We start from the raw sequence: 16,849 nt of genomic DNA on the forward strand, positions 1-16,849 counted from the left end.
GCAGCTGGAACAAAATATTGGTCCGTAATTGGTTTTGGATGAAGTCTATTTCAACACTTCATTAGAAATAGGAATAGAAAACTTGGGACAGTGTTAATTACTGATGTTTAGAGATCTTGGATGTCTTCATATAGCCCGCCTTAGCTACAACCTCAGAAAGACTATTGGACAACTTGAGCCTCTTTTACCTCATCTGTAAAATGGGTTTAGTAATGTTGCCTACTCATGGAGTTTTTGTGAGGATTAAATCAGCTAACACAAGGACTTGGAATAGTACTCATCATATCCTAGGCACTCAGCAAATGTTAGTTCTTTCTCTCATAACCTGTTACCTAGAGGCTAAGTCACAAGGGAAAGGTAATGGGATGAGGATGGTGGTAGAAGGGAAGAAGGACAGAGAAAGTGTACAAAAATGAAGTGGTTTAGGATTTATCTATAGATGAATGCCCACTGCCATTTCAGAATCTTCAGACACAGGAGTGTTGTGTGAGTGTGAGCAGTTGTTTAAAAAAGATTTTGTGAGAGGCAGGAGAGGTTATGTGAAGTCTGAAGGACCAGGAACTTTCTGACATACTTTCTGGATCATCAATCACTTTTATAATAATTAAATTCACTAGGACAAATAAGAGCAGGAAGGCAGAAAGGAAGTACCAGAAGTACTGAATTGTCAGGAGGGGATTATTTTACATGCACAAACTACCCCTCAACTATGTGAAACCAATCCAAAGAATTTTCTTCTATTGACTCATTATTATTTTGGACAAATTGCCAACTTATTTTTTCATTTTCTAGTTATAAAAGGATAAAAACTTTTTAGAATAATTTTTAATTTCTTCTACTTATATAACTCTTCCATTGACAAAGCATTTCTGTACCTTTCTAGCTTAATACCAATAAAAATCAGGCAAAGTAGATATTAGCCCTATTTTAAAACAGCAAATATTTAGTATTTATTGTGTGCCAGGTACTATGCTAAATGCTCTATGAGGCATGTCCCATTTAACCCTTCTAACAAACCTGTGAAGTAGGTACTACTGCCATCAGAGGCTAGAAGAGAAAAGTTTAATAATCTTCCAAGGTGACCCCAGAGTAAAGAGTAAAGCCAGGACTTGTGTGCACATTGGTCTGACTTCAAAGCCCACCTCTAACCACTATATTCTGCTATTGAAGAATAATCAAATACTTGTTCTTTCCTAGTATGGCAATGCTTTTGGTTTGAACTCAGCCTAATTATTTACAGTGATGCAAACAACTGTTGTGAAATTATACAAAAATATTAAACTTTTTAATCTCTATTTCTATATTACGTTCCTAGAATTGCTCAAGACAGATGCACATCTCACTGTACATTTTCCCCACTAAGGTTATGAATGTACAAGACCAATAATTGTTGAATAACATTTCCAAATACCTAAGGTATTTGGTAATAGGTTAAGAATCTGCTTCTTGTTTATTTGTAATACAGTTTAATTGCTATAAGTAAGAAAATGTAAGCAAAATTTTAGTGAGGGGTAGCTACCAATGTTTTCAATGGTTCCATAAAGAAAAGAACAAAACTTGTTCATAAAAATGTATTTTTTTTATTTCATGAGCATTAAAAAAAAACAACAACCGCCCAAATCTCTCCACCTCATGCAAACAGCTCTCCAATTAGATTTTTCAAATTTTACGTTTTTTCCATTCTGGTTCATTCTTTGCTTCCTCATCATCAGATTCAACTGGGGCAAACATGGTTTTGGGCTGAGTCCTACAAGAAAAGTTAAAGGAGGAAAACTTAGTCAGTAAGTGTTTATTATATTAGACTTTACTTTTGTCATCAAGTGGGAGCAAATGTGGGGAATCAATTACATCTTAATCATTAAATACAAATCACTAAAACATCTCAAGTATTGAATATAAATCGTTAAACTTCTGGCAAAGAAAAGGATAAAGGAAATTTAACTATGTTCAGGAAAAGAACCAAAGAGTCTTTTTAAAGTTTTCCTTCTGTGGCAGACTGTGTATACCGTCCTTCCCTTAAATAAAATGAAAACTCATCAAATTCAGTGAAACCTCACACATTGTAACCACCCTCCACCTCAAATTCAGGATAATTGGGACCATTTGAAAAGCAAACTATAGTCACTGAACAAGAATCCATATAATCTTTATTTATAGCTCCCTGGGTTGTCCCTAGACTTAAGTAATCCAAATACATGTAATTATGGTGTACCTAAATAAGAGCATTTGAGCTAGTTTTCTTATCTAATCAATTTGAACCTGCAAAATTAAATAGATAGAGAGTTAGATAGATAAAAACGAGCATTTCCTACAGCCCCACACTCAGGCGAATGCATGGAAATACCAAGCATTTTAGGACACATCACAGTATGTAGCTGTAATATTGTCATATGGTCATATGGTATCCTTGCTGAAATGCTGCCACATGGTACATCAAGCACTCTTTGCATGAGGAACTTCTGTGCCTTGTAAACATACCTGGTTCAATGACATTCCTTTTTATACCACTTACACAGAAAATAATTCCAAGGAAATGTCAAATGGTTATAATGCATAATGTCCCTTTTTGTCATGCTACTGCTGATTTCCCTTTAAAAAACAGTTCTATTCCATTATGAAGAACATTAAAGCATAGTACCTGAAGATTATTTATTTTGATTTATATGTTCACTTAAGGTTCAATTCAGTATACTAAGGCAATTCCAAAATGATAAAAATAGTAACAACATAATTCTTTTTATTTGGTAAGTGAAGCAGGGTTATAACTTCATATTATCTCTTGCTGTTTCTTTATTATCCTGAGGAAGAAGTATAAACAATCCACAATTCATGCTGATGTTGTCTGACAAAAGTCATTTACTGGAATTCCTTGTGCGGAAGTTAGTTACCATTCCTGTCTCTCCAGTTACCTCACATACCTATCTAGAGCCGAAGCTGTCCCCATACACAATCCAGTTGGTTAAACTTCTTACTGTAACTTCCAAGACACTATTATGACATCTAAACACAGGTAGTGTCATAGTTCTAACATTTCAAAAAGCAGCTACAGATTTTCATTGGCCATGAGTTGCTGAATTCCTAGAAAGCAGACCACTGGCTTTCTAATATGCTACAACAAGGCAAGTGGTGCCTGTTACATATTTTATCTTCTGGCAAAGATGCTGACCACTCAGGTGTGGACAAACATATACAGAAACAAATCGTCTAGTTTAAAGAAATCCTTTGAGTCACACATTTAATTTCTAAGGGGAAAAAAGACACGACCTTCCAAGGATATTTGGCAATGCTTCATAAAACAGCAGCTCATCAATGTTAGTTTTAATGAGATTTAAGTACTATACTAAGAAACTGCAGTGCTATCTTTTTGGATATGAAAAAGTATGTTGATAGCAGCTCACAGAGAAAAACCTACAGCCTGAAAAGACAATTTCATTTAAGGGATTACTTTTTAATATACTACCTACCTCCAAAAGCATTTGTAACAGGTTGGTGGCTAACATTAAAGGGCACAAAATCAACAAAACTATTTAACAACAGCTAGAAAGAGAGTAATGATTGCAAAGAGGCACGAAGGAACATTTTGGTGGGATGGAAATGTTCTATAATTTTGACATGGTGATGATAAAGGTTTATGCATTTGTCAAAACTTGAAATGTGTTTTTTATTATATGTAAATTATACTCCAATAAAGTTAAGTTGCAAAGAAAATCAAAACAAATAAGTAAAAGATCAAGAAACGAGGAATAAAAGGGTATATAACTAAACATTAAACTTAGCCTGAATTTTCTAGTCAAGACAAAAGGGGGAAAAAAGACAAATATTAGCTTTTCAAAGGAGACATCTTTTATTTTCATTTCCTACCTAACATTGGACTCAGTGAATTCACTGAGGAAATGTTTACATCAGGGTCATTTAGACAGTCACTTCCAATGACTATACCACAACAACTTCCTTGACCCTCACCAGAAATTAAAATTGAATAAGTACCAAGTTTTGTTTGGAAGTAGGATGCCTGTTTTTTTGGCAACTATCAAACAAAACAAAACAAAAACAGAAAATAACAAGTACTGACCAGAATGTGGAGAAACTGGAACCCTTGCACACTGTTGATGAAAATGTAAAGTGACACAGATGCTATGGAAAACAGTATCATGGTTCCTTTTTTAAAAAAATTACCTGGTGACCTAGCAATTCCATTTCTGAATATATACCCTCCAAGACTGAAAGCATCTGTCTTGAAGAGATACTTGTACACCCATGTTCACGGCAGCATTATTCACAAGTGCAAAAGGTAAGAAGCAACTCAAGTATCCAGTGATGGATAGATAGCCAAAATGTGCATATACATCTAGATGAAATATTATTCATCCTGTAAAAGAAAATTCTAGTGCATGCTACAACATAGATGAACCTTCAGGACAATATGCTAAGTGAAACTAGCCAGTCACAAAAAGACAAATACTGTATGATTCTACTTATCTGAACGACCTAGAGTAGTCATGGGTGGAGGGGGGAATGGAGACTTGTTCAATTAATAAGAGTTTTAATTCTGAAAGATGAAGAATTCTGGAGATTGGCTGCACAACAATGTGAAAGTACTTAACACTACACTGAACTGTAGTACACTTAAAAATGGTTAAGATAGAAAGTTTCATCTTATGTGCATTTTACCAAAATTAAACAGTAAAACTGTTTTTTTAAAAAAAAGAACTACAAAAAGGGCTTGCCAGGGCAGTGCTTCTCAAAACATCTGTGGTGCAGGGCCAGTCTTTGTCTTCCAATATTCAGTCTCTTGCAAATATTATATTTCTAGAAAAATAAAAAGACTACAAAATATAATCCAAATATTCATTAGATTTAACGATATATCAAATTGCTATAAAATGTCCTAAGTGCTACTCTCAATTCCTACACTTACCTCATCAGCAATGGTTGGTGGGCCACCCTGAGTAGTAGCTTTATCCCTCTCCTTGCTTGGGTAAAGGAAAAACGCAGAGCTTTTAAACAAAGCTATGGAGTAAGAATCTGTCTTCTCAACACTAACTTTGAAACATGATGAGCTTACTCCAACTGCGGGATAATATTTCTCATATCTGGAAATGCTGGCCCCATAAGATGCTATTGGAGACTTGGTGAAGGCATGAGATTTGGGTTTGCACTCTCAGGTTATTCAAAAAGTGGTCTTTGATTTTAGGGAGTTAGACATGGGAAAGTGAAGGGAAGTGTGGCCTATAGAAGGAATTTTCTCTCATTCCAATCCATCCTGCCCTCAAAACCAACATTCTTACAGCATAGTTCAGAACCTTTAATAAAAACTATATGTTGTCTGCTGAATAAAGACTAGGTTCTTCAAAACAGATTATTCAACTTTAGCACATTGAACATCTCTAACTGGCCTAAGGAACGGCAGTGTTTTGTAGGCACACAGTGAGAGAATCATAGCTTTAAACCTTGCAGTTATTCTTTCTTTTCGGCAATTTTTAACTTTGAATTTATTTCCAGCAGTTATTCTTTTGAAAAAGTTCAGAAATCCACATATGAGAAATATTTTAAAAATTCAACTCAGGACTATCTAGGACATTTTAAATGGATTTCTTTAGTCACCACTTTATCAAGACAATGAGGAACAGGGATGATTAGGCAACCTCTAGCAAAGTTAGGAATAGAACTGGGAGATTTCTTCCCAGGGGGATGGCCTAATTTGCCCTTGGCATAGAAAACTACTATAAAAATAAATCAACAATGTCAAGCAAAAGAAAAATGACACATACAAAAAGATAAAATGTTAATGGATATGAAAACATTTAGAAGCTGGTTCAGAAATTCCTGCTTTTAAAGCCAGCAGGAAACAAATAAAAACAACAACAACACACCCTCTAAGTCTCTTATCCACAAAAATGGATTTCTCTTCTGGGCTACTGGAAGAAATGGAATTTGTACAATTTGATGTTAACATAGACTCTGTCGGGTGCTTCCAGAAAGAAGAGTAAAGCAAACCAAATGGACACTGAAGATATGGCAGCAACTCAAGAAACACACATATAAATAAATAATATGCTAGTAATATATTTCACCATTATCAGAAAGCATTTCTATTACCCACCCATTCCTTGTCTTCTGTTTAATCAATTCCTTCAGAATTCTGTACCTCATTTCTCAAGACAAGAAGTTACCAAGTTCAGATTATAGCCTAACGGCAAATTTATCTCTCTTGCCCAAAACAAAAGCCTATGAAACGACTGACTTGAAGGAAAAGTAGCACATAAAGGGAACATTCCATTCAACCAAATGTGGGAGCTCAGCAGGTTAATGGAGATCTAATGAGCCTTACTGGAGAACCAGCAAAGTATCTACTTTAATGAAGTCAGCTTTGTCCAGACTATCTCTTTTAGTGGTTTGTGGCCTACAATTACCCATGTTTCTGAGTGTTAACTTAAACCCTAAATTTGCAGAAGGCTGGTGTGAAGCTTGCCTTTTCCAGTTTGATTAATTCATTTGGGGAATAATAAACGTTTTTCACTTGACATTGTATGCCGACTTTTTTTTTTTTTTTTTTTTTTAAATAATTAATCAGTATTTTTATTATAGTTTTGTGGGGTACAGTTAAGGGTTAGGTGTACAATTACGTTTCATTCAAACACCCTGTTGATAAGAGGTGTTTTCCCAGCCCCAAACAGATATTTGCTACTGTTAATCCCCTCCCCCTCCCCCCCATAGTTTCCCAGTACCGTCAGTCATTTTGTTATAGTATTACCTTGGATGTTCAAGGTCCATTATATGAGTGAAAACATGTGATATTCTGATCTTTGTTTCTGTGTGAGGTCACTCAGTATTATAGACTCTAGTTCCATCCAGGTTGCTGCAAAATTCATGATTTTGTTCTTTTTTATGGCTGCGAAATATTCCATCGTGTATATGTACCACATTTTTTTAATCCAGTCCTCTTTTGATGGGCAGCATGGTTGTTTCCAGGTTCTTGCTATTGTGAACAATGCTGCGATAAACATACGTGTGCAGGTATCTTTTTTATAGAGTGATTTGTGTTCTTCAGGGTATATTCCCAGTAGGGGGATTGCAGGGTCATATGGAAGGTCAATTTTTAGAGCTTTTAGGAATCGCCACACTGCTTTCCACAGAGGTTGCACTAGTTTACACTCCCACCAGCAGTGTAGAAGTGTTCCCTTTTCACCACACCCTCTCCAGCAGCTGTTATTTTTTGAGTTGTTGATAATTGCCATTCTGACTGGAGTTAGGTGGTATCTCAGTGTGGTTTTGATTTGCATCTCCCTGATGATTAGTGAGGTTGAGCATTTCTTCATGTGTTTGTTGGCTTCTCGAATGTCTTCTTTTGTGAAGTGTCTGTTCATATCTTTTGCCCATTTTATAATGGAGTTGTTTGTTTTCTTCTTTTCAGTACATTTCAGTTCCTTGTAGATCCAGGATGTTAAGCCTTTGTCAGACCTAGAGTTGGCAAAGACTTTTTCCCAGTCTGTAGGCTGTCTTCCTGCTCTCTTGATGGTTTCTTTGGCTTTGCAGAAGCTTGTCAGTTTAATAAGGTCCCATTTGTTGTATGCCGACTTTTATTAGCGTTACCAAGAAAAAGGAGAGCAGATTAAATATCGACAGCCATTGCTGTCAACCTTTAAATAAACTAACCAGAGGAGGGTTAAAGGGTTTTTTGTTTTATTTTAGCTTCAGTAACTCTGCATTTGCTAATAATTAATATGATTTCATAAAGCAAACACAAAAGTTTAAGCAAATATCTTTCTCAAATCTATAAATTCTGGTTAGTTGATACTTTGCACCGATTAACTTTCCCCTTGATACCTAAAAAAAAGAAAAACAACTGATTCTCAAGATTATGTGTCCAAAGTCAGTCTTTCTCCACCAACTGTGCCACAGAAAAGACAGAAACCAAGTCCCACCTTCAGTATTTCCATCTAGAGGAATTTTGTGAAGAGCAGCCAGTAATAAATAAGGATTCCCTTTGCAATCTTCTAAAAGAGCAGCTTTGGGGTGCATTGTGTGAGAGATCCAAAGTGTCAGCAGGACTGGGTTTTCTCTTCTGACTAAGCTCTAGCCTATGCCTTCTACATGCCCCTTCTCTTGCACTCAGGCCAGAGTGAAGTTGTCAAATGTTTTCAGTTGCAATGGAAAGTCCACAGATCAAATTCTTTTTAATTAAGGATGTTCTTCTAATATGATTAATTCAAAAAGCATAAAGTGAGCTCCAGGGTAATAGAACGAGTATGAGGGGAAATCACTTGCATTACTTAGTCATCAGTATGTGAACATAAACCACAAGCTTTTTTGGCTCAGAGCCCATTGTTTATTATGAAGGAAAACCTCAAAGCCAAAGTCAATTATAGCCATGACTTGACAATCTGACACACTTGTTAACCCTGTTGGAAAGAATACGGCCCAGATGAACTCTGACCCAGTCATCACAATTGCAGAATTATTAAGATTAAATAAAAGCCTTGACCAAAAGATTTCACTTGAAACGGTTCCTTCTTTCTGGTTAAGAGTGAATCAAAGATTTTTTTTTTTTTTTTTTAATATTAGGGACACATAAGAAGATGAGAAGCAACAAAATGTTTCTAGATAAAGAATTTTTCTATTTTCTTCAGGAAATGAACACATAATATTTTAGAAGAACCACATCTCAGACTCATAAATAGGGCATACTAACTACTATTGAAATGCGTAAGAGTTCAAAGATTGTTTGAGGTTGGAGAAAGGGACATCTATGAGACCTATGGAATCGTGGAAACAGAAAAAAGAAAGAGAAAGAAGAAAAAAAATGAAAGAACCCTACAAAATTGCCGCTGGTTGTCTTATCACCAAGGATGAGAAAACCTTTGAAGAACATACAGACCCAAGACAGTTCATTGCCAAAGTCCTAAGTTCTTATTTATATTCAAAAACATTCAGGAAAGCTGGGCATCAGTGTAACCTTACCCTCTTACTTCATAGATGCAAAAAAAAAATAAAAAGCCCCAGTGAAGGTAAGAGCCCCACAAGGAGGAGGCAGAGCTGGAAATAAACCCCAGGACTTCTGATTCTTAGTCTAGTGCTCCCTCTGCCATGCCATGCTGGTTCACATAAGAATTTTTCAACTTCACTACAACTCAAGGTTTCTAATAACTACCAGTTGCTTTGGGGAGAGAAGCAGTATACTTCAGTTAAAATCATAGGCTTGACTCTGAAGTCAGACAACATCTGCATTCAAATTTCAATTCTGGCACCTGCTGCCTGTGGCTTTGGTTAAATTATAAGCCTCAGTCTCCTCATCTGTAAAATGGGGACAATAATATCACTCACCTCATAGGGCTGCTGTGACTTACCTTATGGGGTTGTTTGAGGATTAAATGAATAATATATATAAAGTTTGAAAATAAACCTGGCACAGCAAAAGTGTCATTAATATTATATCCCTTGCTTTGGATATCAGGTGTTCCTCATGTCATATAATAGATGTATTTTCCAAAAGTTGTATATAGAATATATTTAGTGAAATAACTTACACGTTAAACACAACATAGTAGCTTTCTATTTTTAAAAAATTCTGGGAATTCTTTTGTTATGTATATAATACTTCATTATGAGTCTCTATAATTGAAACCATTTAGTCATTATGTTTGAATTTTCTTAAGTGAAAATCATGTGTTGTTTGCTTTACATACTTACTATTGTAACATTCCCAAATGTCAGTGTGCAAAACAATCACCTGGGTACTTCTTAAAATGCAGTTTCCCAGCTTCTATCCCACACAGTCTAGTGGAGCTGGTCTAGGGTGGAATCCAGAAATCTGCTTTTTTTTTTGAGTTGGAGTCTCACTCTGTCGCCCAGACTGGAGTGCAGTGGTGCTCCCAGCCACCACAGCCTCCTCAACCTGCTGGGCTCCGGCGATCCTTCCACCTCAGCCTTCCGAGTAGGCGGAATTACAAGCATGCGCTACCACGCCCGGCTGATTTTTTGATTTATTGTAGAGATGAGGTCTCACTGCCCAGGCATGTCTCGAACCCGCAGGCTAGGCAATCCACTCACCTCAGCCTCCCAAAGGCGCAGGATTACAGGCTGAGCCACCGAACCCGGCTGAAATCTGCATCTTTAAACACTTTCCCCAACAACACATGCACCACTCTGATGAAGGCAGTTCATGAAACCACTTTGAGAAACATTGTCCTCTACATAGTAATATGCTTAGGAATTAGCCACCCAAGCATAACTCTGGAAAAAAAGATATTTCTCTCTGAATGCTTATGTCTCTACCCGACACAATATATAAACCTTCACTTGATCACAGTGTTACCTCTTTAAATATTGCCTACTAACTCGACATGTCTTTAAATGGATCCTTTATAGGTGAGAATGATATTTTAATACATATGCATGCACGTACACATGCTCAGATTCACATATCCAGTATCAGACAAGACATGCACACTGAAAATTAAATTGACTGAATCAGCAACAATGGCAGCTTCTCTGGCAAGAAGAGTGACCATGGTTGACAGAGCTGTCAGGCTGGCAGGCTGCTGGCCAGTGTCCAGGCTCCCACACACATCTATCCCTGTCCGATGTGTAAGCTAATAGCATTTTGGATCTACATCCTGCCCACTCCCCAGCCAGCTCCTTTCCTCTCCCTCCAGCAGCATCTTTAAGCAAGAAACTGTAACTGAATCTGCCCATGTGTGGGTGAACAAGAGTTCTCTGTGATCCTGCTGTGTTTGAAAATTTTCATGGCTATTACATTGCTAGTGCCAGGAATGAAACTTAAATAATCAATACATGTAAAGTGTTCAAAGACTCTTCATTCTTATCACTGAAAAGTAAAGATGAGTATATCATGTGTAAGCAAGTAGATCCGTGGAATGCCTAATTGTGCTGTTCTGTGATAAAGTGAGATACAGTAAATAAATCTTCATTTCATCACTGACAGAAGTCAATTGCAGTGAAGAAAAACAACCAGACACACATTCTCAATTACAGTGACCTTTATGAAAAGATCCTTTTAAATATTAGCTTCCTTTCAAACACTTTGCCACTTGGCAGTAAACAGTATACTCTAGCAGGTGAACACAGAAGAAGCAGCACTGTGATCCTGGCTAACAAATTATGTGCCGCAGACAGATGGTGCCATGAACTTAGTATGCAGTAAATGCAAGGTGACAAAATTGGGTGGAAGGAAAGAGATGTGAGCAAAATGCAGGAGTAGAAAGGTGAATATTAAGAGAGAGCCCAGACCCCTGGAATGTTAGGGGTCAAGAGACTGAAGTCTAGTTCTCGTTTCCGTCACTATTAATTGCAGATCTCTAAGCTGCAGTCTCTTCACAATAAAGTGAGGATACAATAATACTTGTGCTACCCACTGTTAGCTTCTTTTAAGACAGCACACTATTCAATTGTAAATATAACACCTATAGTGCAAAAATTATCTTTAGATAATTGTCACTGATGAACAAAAACACCTTCAGCTTCCATTAATTCTATTTAAGGAAAACTGAAAATCTGGATGAATAACTGTCCAAGAAAATATTAATTACCAAGCAGCCTTGAAAGAGTCAGAAAATCCAAATAGACTATTTGCCAGGAGGGGATGGGAAGGAGAGAGATAAATTAAGGAATTACTATTCACCCTTCCCTCCACAAAAGTACCAGACTTTGACAGTTTTACAGGTGATTCTATCAAATCTTTACAAATAGATAAGTTTTATGGTATATAAGTTTCTGTTTAAAGATATATATAAAAAAGAAAAATATGCAAAATGTTTAGGAAGCCAGCCTAACCCCTGACAAATAATCAACTACAACCACATAAGGGTGATTGATATCAAAGATGCCAGAAAGGGTCAATATTAGAAAGCCTAGTAATATAACTCATCATATTCATAGAGCAAAATAGAAAAATCATGTGATCACTTCCATAAACATAAAATAATTCAATAAAGACTTCCTCTTTTTTTTTTTTTTGCATGGGATGCTCTTCCCTTGGGTATCTGCATAGCTCGCTCCTCCATTTCTCTGAGGCCAAAGATAACTTTCATAGAGGTTCTACCCTGACTGTCTTATCTAAAATAGCAAGCTTTTCTCCCCCTGGTTACTCTCTGTCCCCCAAATCCTATTTCAGTTTTCTTCTTAGTACTACTACCATCTAATATTAATGAATTTATTTAGTGTCTGTCTGTTTATTAGAAATACAAATTGCATATTAACAGCTACATCTTCACAACAGAGAATAGTATCTGACGCCTAGTAGGTATTCAGTAAATCTTCATTGAATTAATACATAAAAGAGAGACTTTTCCTTAACACCTTGCATGTGTGTTTTCAAATATTACCATGTGTAATGGGGAAATACCATTAGATTGGATAATATAAAACTGCCAATATTTAGCTTATTTTCACCTACAAAAAGAAAAATTTTATATGATTTAATGTAATAGAATCACTCCTGTTAAAGTTCAAATAAAGAGAAAGATATGCATTGTCACTGCTATTATTTAATATCGTTCTGGCAATAGTCAATGAAATCAATAAGAAAAAGAAACTGTAGGTATTAGAATTGGAAAGGAAAAGGTAAGCTTTATATTTGCATATAATTTTATACATGTAAACCCTAAACAAATTGAATTTAAAAATTATGTAAAATACAATAACATCTGGATAAAAAACTAATATACCAGGGATGCCAAAAAATATATATATACACATTTTAAGAGATGTTAAGAGATTTTCACTGTAATTAGAAGTGTTTGGACACTGATGGTAACTACTTTAAGTACCTCTTGTAATTGCAAGAAGTGACTTGTATTCATCTTACTGAGTATTGCAATTTTAAGACAGCTTCCCCCCCCTTTCTTTGGCACTCTCTGTAATATAAATAATACACATATATGCAGCCACACAGTATTGGCATATGCAAAGAAGTTATAAATTCAGTGAAAGAAAATATCCTATTTACAATAGCATAACAGATAAAATAAATAGAAATAAACTTAAAAGGAAAAGTGAAAGATCTATATGAAAAAAATGTAAAAACACTACTGAGGGATAGTGAGAGATTTGAAAGAATCGATATTATAACATTCTGTCTAAGTTAACACGTGTATGTATCTATCTAAATTACTATATAGATGTAACTCAATTCTACTAATAATAGCATCATTAATTTATTGGGGAAATAACTCTCTTGATAACTTAGAGAGTGAAGTCATGGAGACCTGAAAGAATATACATTAAAAAGTACAGATAAGAAGAATAATGAGAGGAAGCAGTCCTACAATAAATAAGGAGAACAGTTTGGTACTGATTCGTGAATAGACAGACCAATTAACAGAACAGAGAGCCCAGAAAAAGACTACAATTCATAAATATTTGGGGCATAATAAAGGTATCATTTTACTTTAATGAGGAAAATTAAATTATCCAATAAAAGTATTATAGCAACTGGCTAACCAACTGGGAAAAAATAAACTGGAGCTCTACTATGGAAGGCTGAAAAATGGTCCCCCCAAAAGACATCCTCCTTAAATCTCTGGAACTTGAGAATGTTACCTTATTAGGAAAAGGATCGAAATATTGAGGTCAGGAGATAATCCTGCATTATCTGGGGTGGGCCCCAAATGCCATCACAAGTATCCTTAAAGAGAGAAAATGAGACAACCGACACAAAAGAGAAGGCAATGTGAAGAGCAGGCAAAGCCTGGAAGAGATGTGGCTACAAGCTAAGGAATCAGGCGACCTCCAGAAGATAGAAGAGGCAAGGACCAATTTTCCCTAGAGCCTCTGATGAAAGTATCCTGCCAACACCTTGATTTCAGACTTATGCTTCCAGAACTGTGAGGAAATCAATTTCTGGTTTTTATGACACCTCGTTTGTGGTAATAAATATTAATATAAACATAACTACTTCACTCTTTTCACTAAAACAATTCCAGGTGAATCAAAGATTTAACTCTAAAAAATAAAACCATGAAATTATTAAATGGAAATATGGGAGGATTAAAAAAATAACCTTGGATAGTGGATGCCTTCTTAACTAAAACCTAAAAAGCCCAAAAAGAAAAAATTTCTAAATCTCACTACATTAAAACAAAATTTTTTAACATGGGGAAAAATGCCATAAACAAAGTAAAATAAAAAATGACTAGGAGAAATATTTGCAACACATGACATACAAAGAGTTAACCTCCTTAATATAAAGAACTCTTACAAATCAGTAAGAAAAAGACTAAGCAACCAATAGACAAATGGACAAAAGATACAAATAGTTGACAGGAGAAAGAGATTTTAACACAGTGCTTTTTGAAAAAAGATGTTCAAAAATTATAAAAATATAGGTTAAAACTGAAAATTAAAATTTTTCACCTATCATATTAGCAAAGATAAAAAAACAACACATTCTTCTAGGAATGATAAGAGGAAGACGGCACTGACACACTGGATACAGCCAGTTAAAAAGTGTCTTTGAAGGAAAATGTGGTACTATCTAAACAAATGTAAAATATAGACACCCTTTGACTTAGCAATTCTATTGCTAGATGTTTCTCACACGTGGGCTAATATGTATGTCCAAAGATATTAATTTCCATATTGTTTATGAAAGTAAAAGACTAAAAACAATGGGACTGTTCTTCAAGTGAATATTGTTGTAGAAAAGTACAATATACCCATACAATTGATAAAAATAAAGTATTAGCTAGGTATGGATAGATGGAAGGATGGATCTGGCCCAATCTTCTGATGCATACTAAGTAAAAAAACAAACAAACAAGGCAAAAAACCAGTTTGCAAAACATGCTATACACCTCCATTTTAAATAATGGAAGTATCTAGACACATATCTCCCTCTGGGAGAATTCATAAGCATCTGCAGTGATTGGTATCTCTAAGTAGTAGAATGAAGGGACTAGGGGTTGTGAAAGAAGCTTTCAAATTCCAGGCTACCCTTTAGTACAGCTAGATTTTTTTTAGACTGTGTGTATTTACATGAAAATTACATACTAAATTGAAGGTAATGATTTATCAAAATAATTAGTTGTTAGACATTACAACAAGAACTTGGAAATTCTAAGGCCAGGTTCCTGGTCTCAATTTTAGCAATGACTTGCAATCCAGCAATCCAACAGTTTCTAAAAGTCATCTCAATGTTTTTCTTCTTCTTCAGTGGTAAGTTAGGTTCTATGAATTATATATATATTGCTGTTATTAACCAATAATCAGGAAACAGTATTATTTCAATATTTTTGAAAATATCTCAGTGATTTATTTTATGTGTAAACACACACACACACATATTTGAAGCAGCTGGCCATCAAAATAACACTCGCCATGTTTGGCAAATTTTAAACTATGGCTGTTTTTTTTTCTTTCTTCAACTAATCTTTGGTATGTTTCTAAAATAGGTTTTTGCATGAAACCAACCATGCTGCCCATAGAAACTGGACTGGATAAAAAAAAAATGTGGTACATATACACAACGGAATACTATGCAGCCATAAAGAAGGACAAACATAGACTTCGCAGCAACTTGGATGGATTTAGAGTCGATCATACTCAGTGATCTATCACAGAAACAAAGAACAGAGTACCATATATTCTCACTCATAAGCAGACCTTGAACAATTATCATAATACTATAAGAAAGGGATTGAAGGTAGTAGGAAACTGCCAGGGGACAGGGGAGATTGGCAGTGAGGGAAACTGCCAGTGGAGGGAGGGGCACACTTCATCAACAAGGGTAACTGCATAATCAACATTTGTATACCTAATCCTGAATTGTACCCCACATCTTTAAAAGAAAAAAGAAAAATTAAAAAAAAAAAAGGTTTTTGAAGTGTTAAAAGAAAAACTAACAATAATGGAAAATAACCACTCCCTTAAAAACAAAGCATCAACATAAGCATCATCTATAAGTTTATCTGACTATCAATGATGTGCTGACATGTTTTAGCTTATACATGCATAAATTCTAAACAAATGAAGGCTAAAGGCATACTCACTAGCTGGTCAGCCTTGATACAACCCTTTATGCTGTTGTACTATTATCCAACTCACTGTTCAGAGATGTTCCATCTGTATTGTTTGGTTATTAACACACATTGTGAACAACCACCAGTGACATTACATAGTGAAGTCTGTTCTGCTACAGTGCATACAGCAGAGAATGCTGTGCTCCCCCAGATCTCCTCATATCCCTTAGCATTTCTGTGCAGTGTGCTTTCACTCACAGCAGCAGCACCTATCTCCAAAGCCCTGGATAGCTGGAAGTGCCCGAATTCTTTCCTAGCCCCATCTCCAGTTATCACCAATAACCAATCAAAAAGAGAGTGTAAGTACTCCAGCTGCCCTGACCCTGACCAGGACAAATCTGACTGGACCTCCAGAATTACAATGCAAGATTGAGCCAAAGTGACCCTCCCTGGGATGTGGCTTGATACTGCACCCTTGCTTGGCTTCATTTCACTTATCCACTCCCCTACTCATCTTCTCTTGGAACATATCCTAATAAAACACCTTTACATAAATCTGTATCTCAGGGCCTGCTTCTAAGGAACCCAAACTAAAACAATGTGTTTTTATTTTATGCAAAGTAGTTCCTAATGATCAGACAGGGGACTGAGAGCAGTATAACATGAAAGCTGAGTTGGTTTATAAGGGATTTTCCCCAACATTTGTTTTAAAAAAGTAATCAGAGTCCAGTACTCATAATTAAAGAGAAAACTTGAGCAATATATGAAGACATCAAGAAATAACTGAATATACCTCTAACAATACAAAATGCATATGTATAAGTTTATTTGCTGTAGCATTGTTAGTAATAACAAAATACTGGAAATAACCT

The 16,849-nt window shown here is 35.7% G+C and overlaps 1 protein-coding gene across 1 annotated transcript in view; it reads right to left on the reverse strand.

The window, feature by feature from the left end:
* Positions 1-1,557: 1,557 nt before the first annotated feature.
* WDR70 (WD repeat domain 70) overlaps positions 1,558-16,849 on the reverse strand; it is a 71,401-nt gene continuing 56,109 nt past the window's right edge. The window contains exon 9 of the mRNA XM_008070146.2: positions 1,558-1,747. Coding sequence (XP_008068337.2) covers positions 1,660-1,747 — 88 coding nt within the window. The 3' untranslated portion in view covers positions 1,558-1,659. The remainder of the gene's footprint in view (positions 1,748-16,849) is intronic.

This window comes from Carlito syrichta, unplaced genomic scaffold (genome assembly GCF_000164805.1).
Source record: "Carlito syrichta isolate Samal-C Ts95f unplaced genomic scaffold, Tarsius_syrichta-2.0.1 Scaffold313120, whole genome shotgun sequence".
In the NCBI taxonomy this organism is placed as follows: Eukaryota; Metazoa; Chordata; class Mammalia; order Primates; family Tarsiidae; genus Carlito; species Carlito syrichta.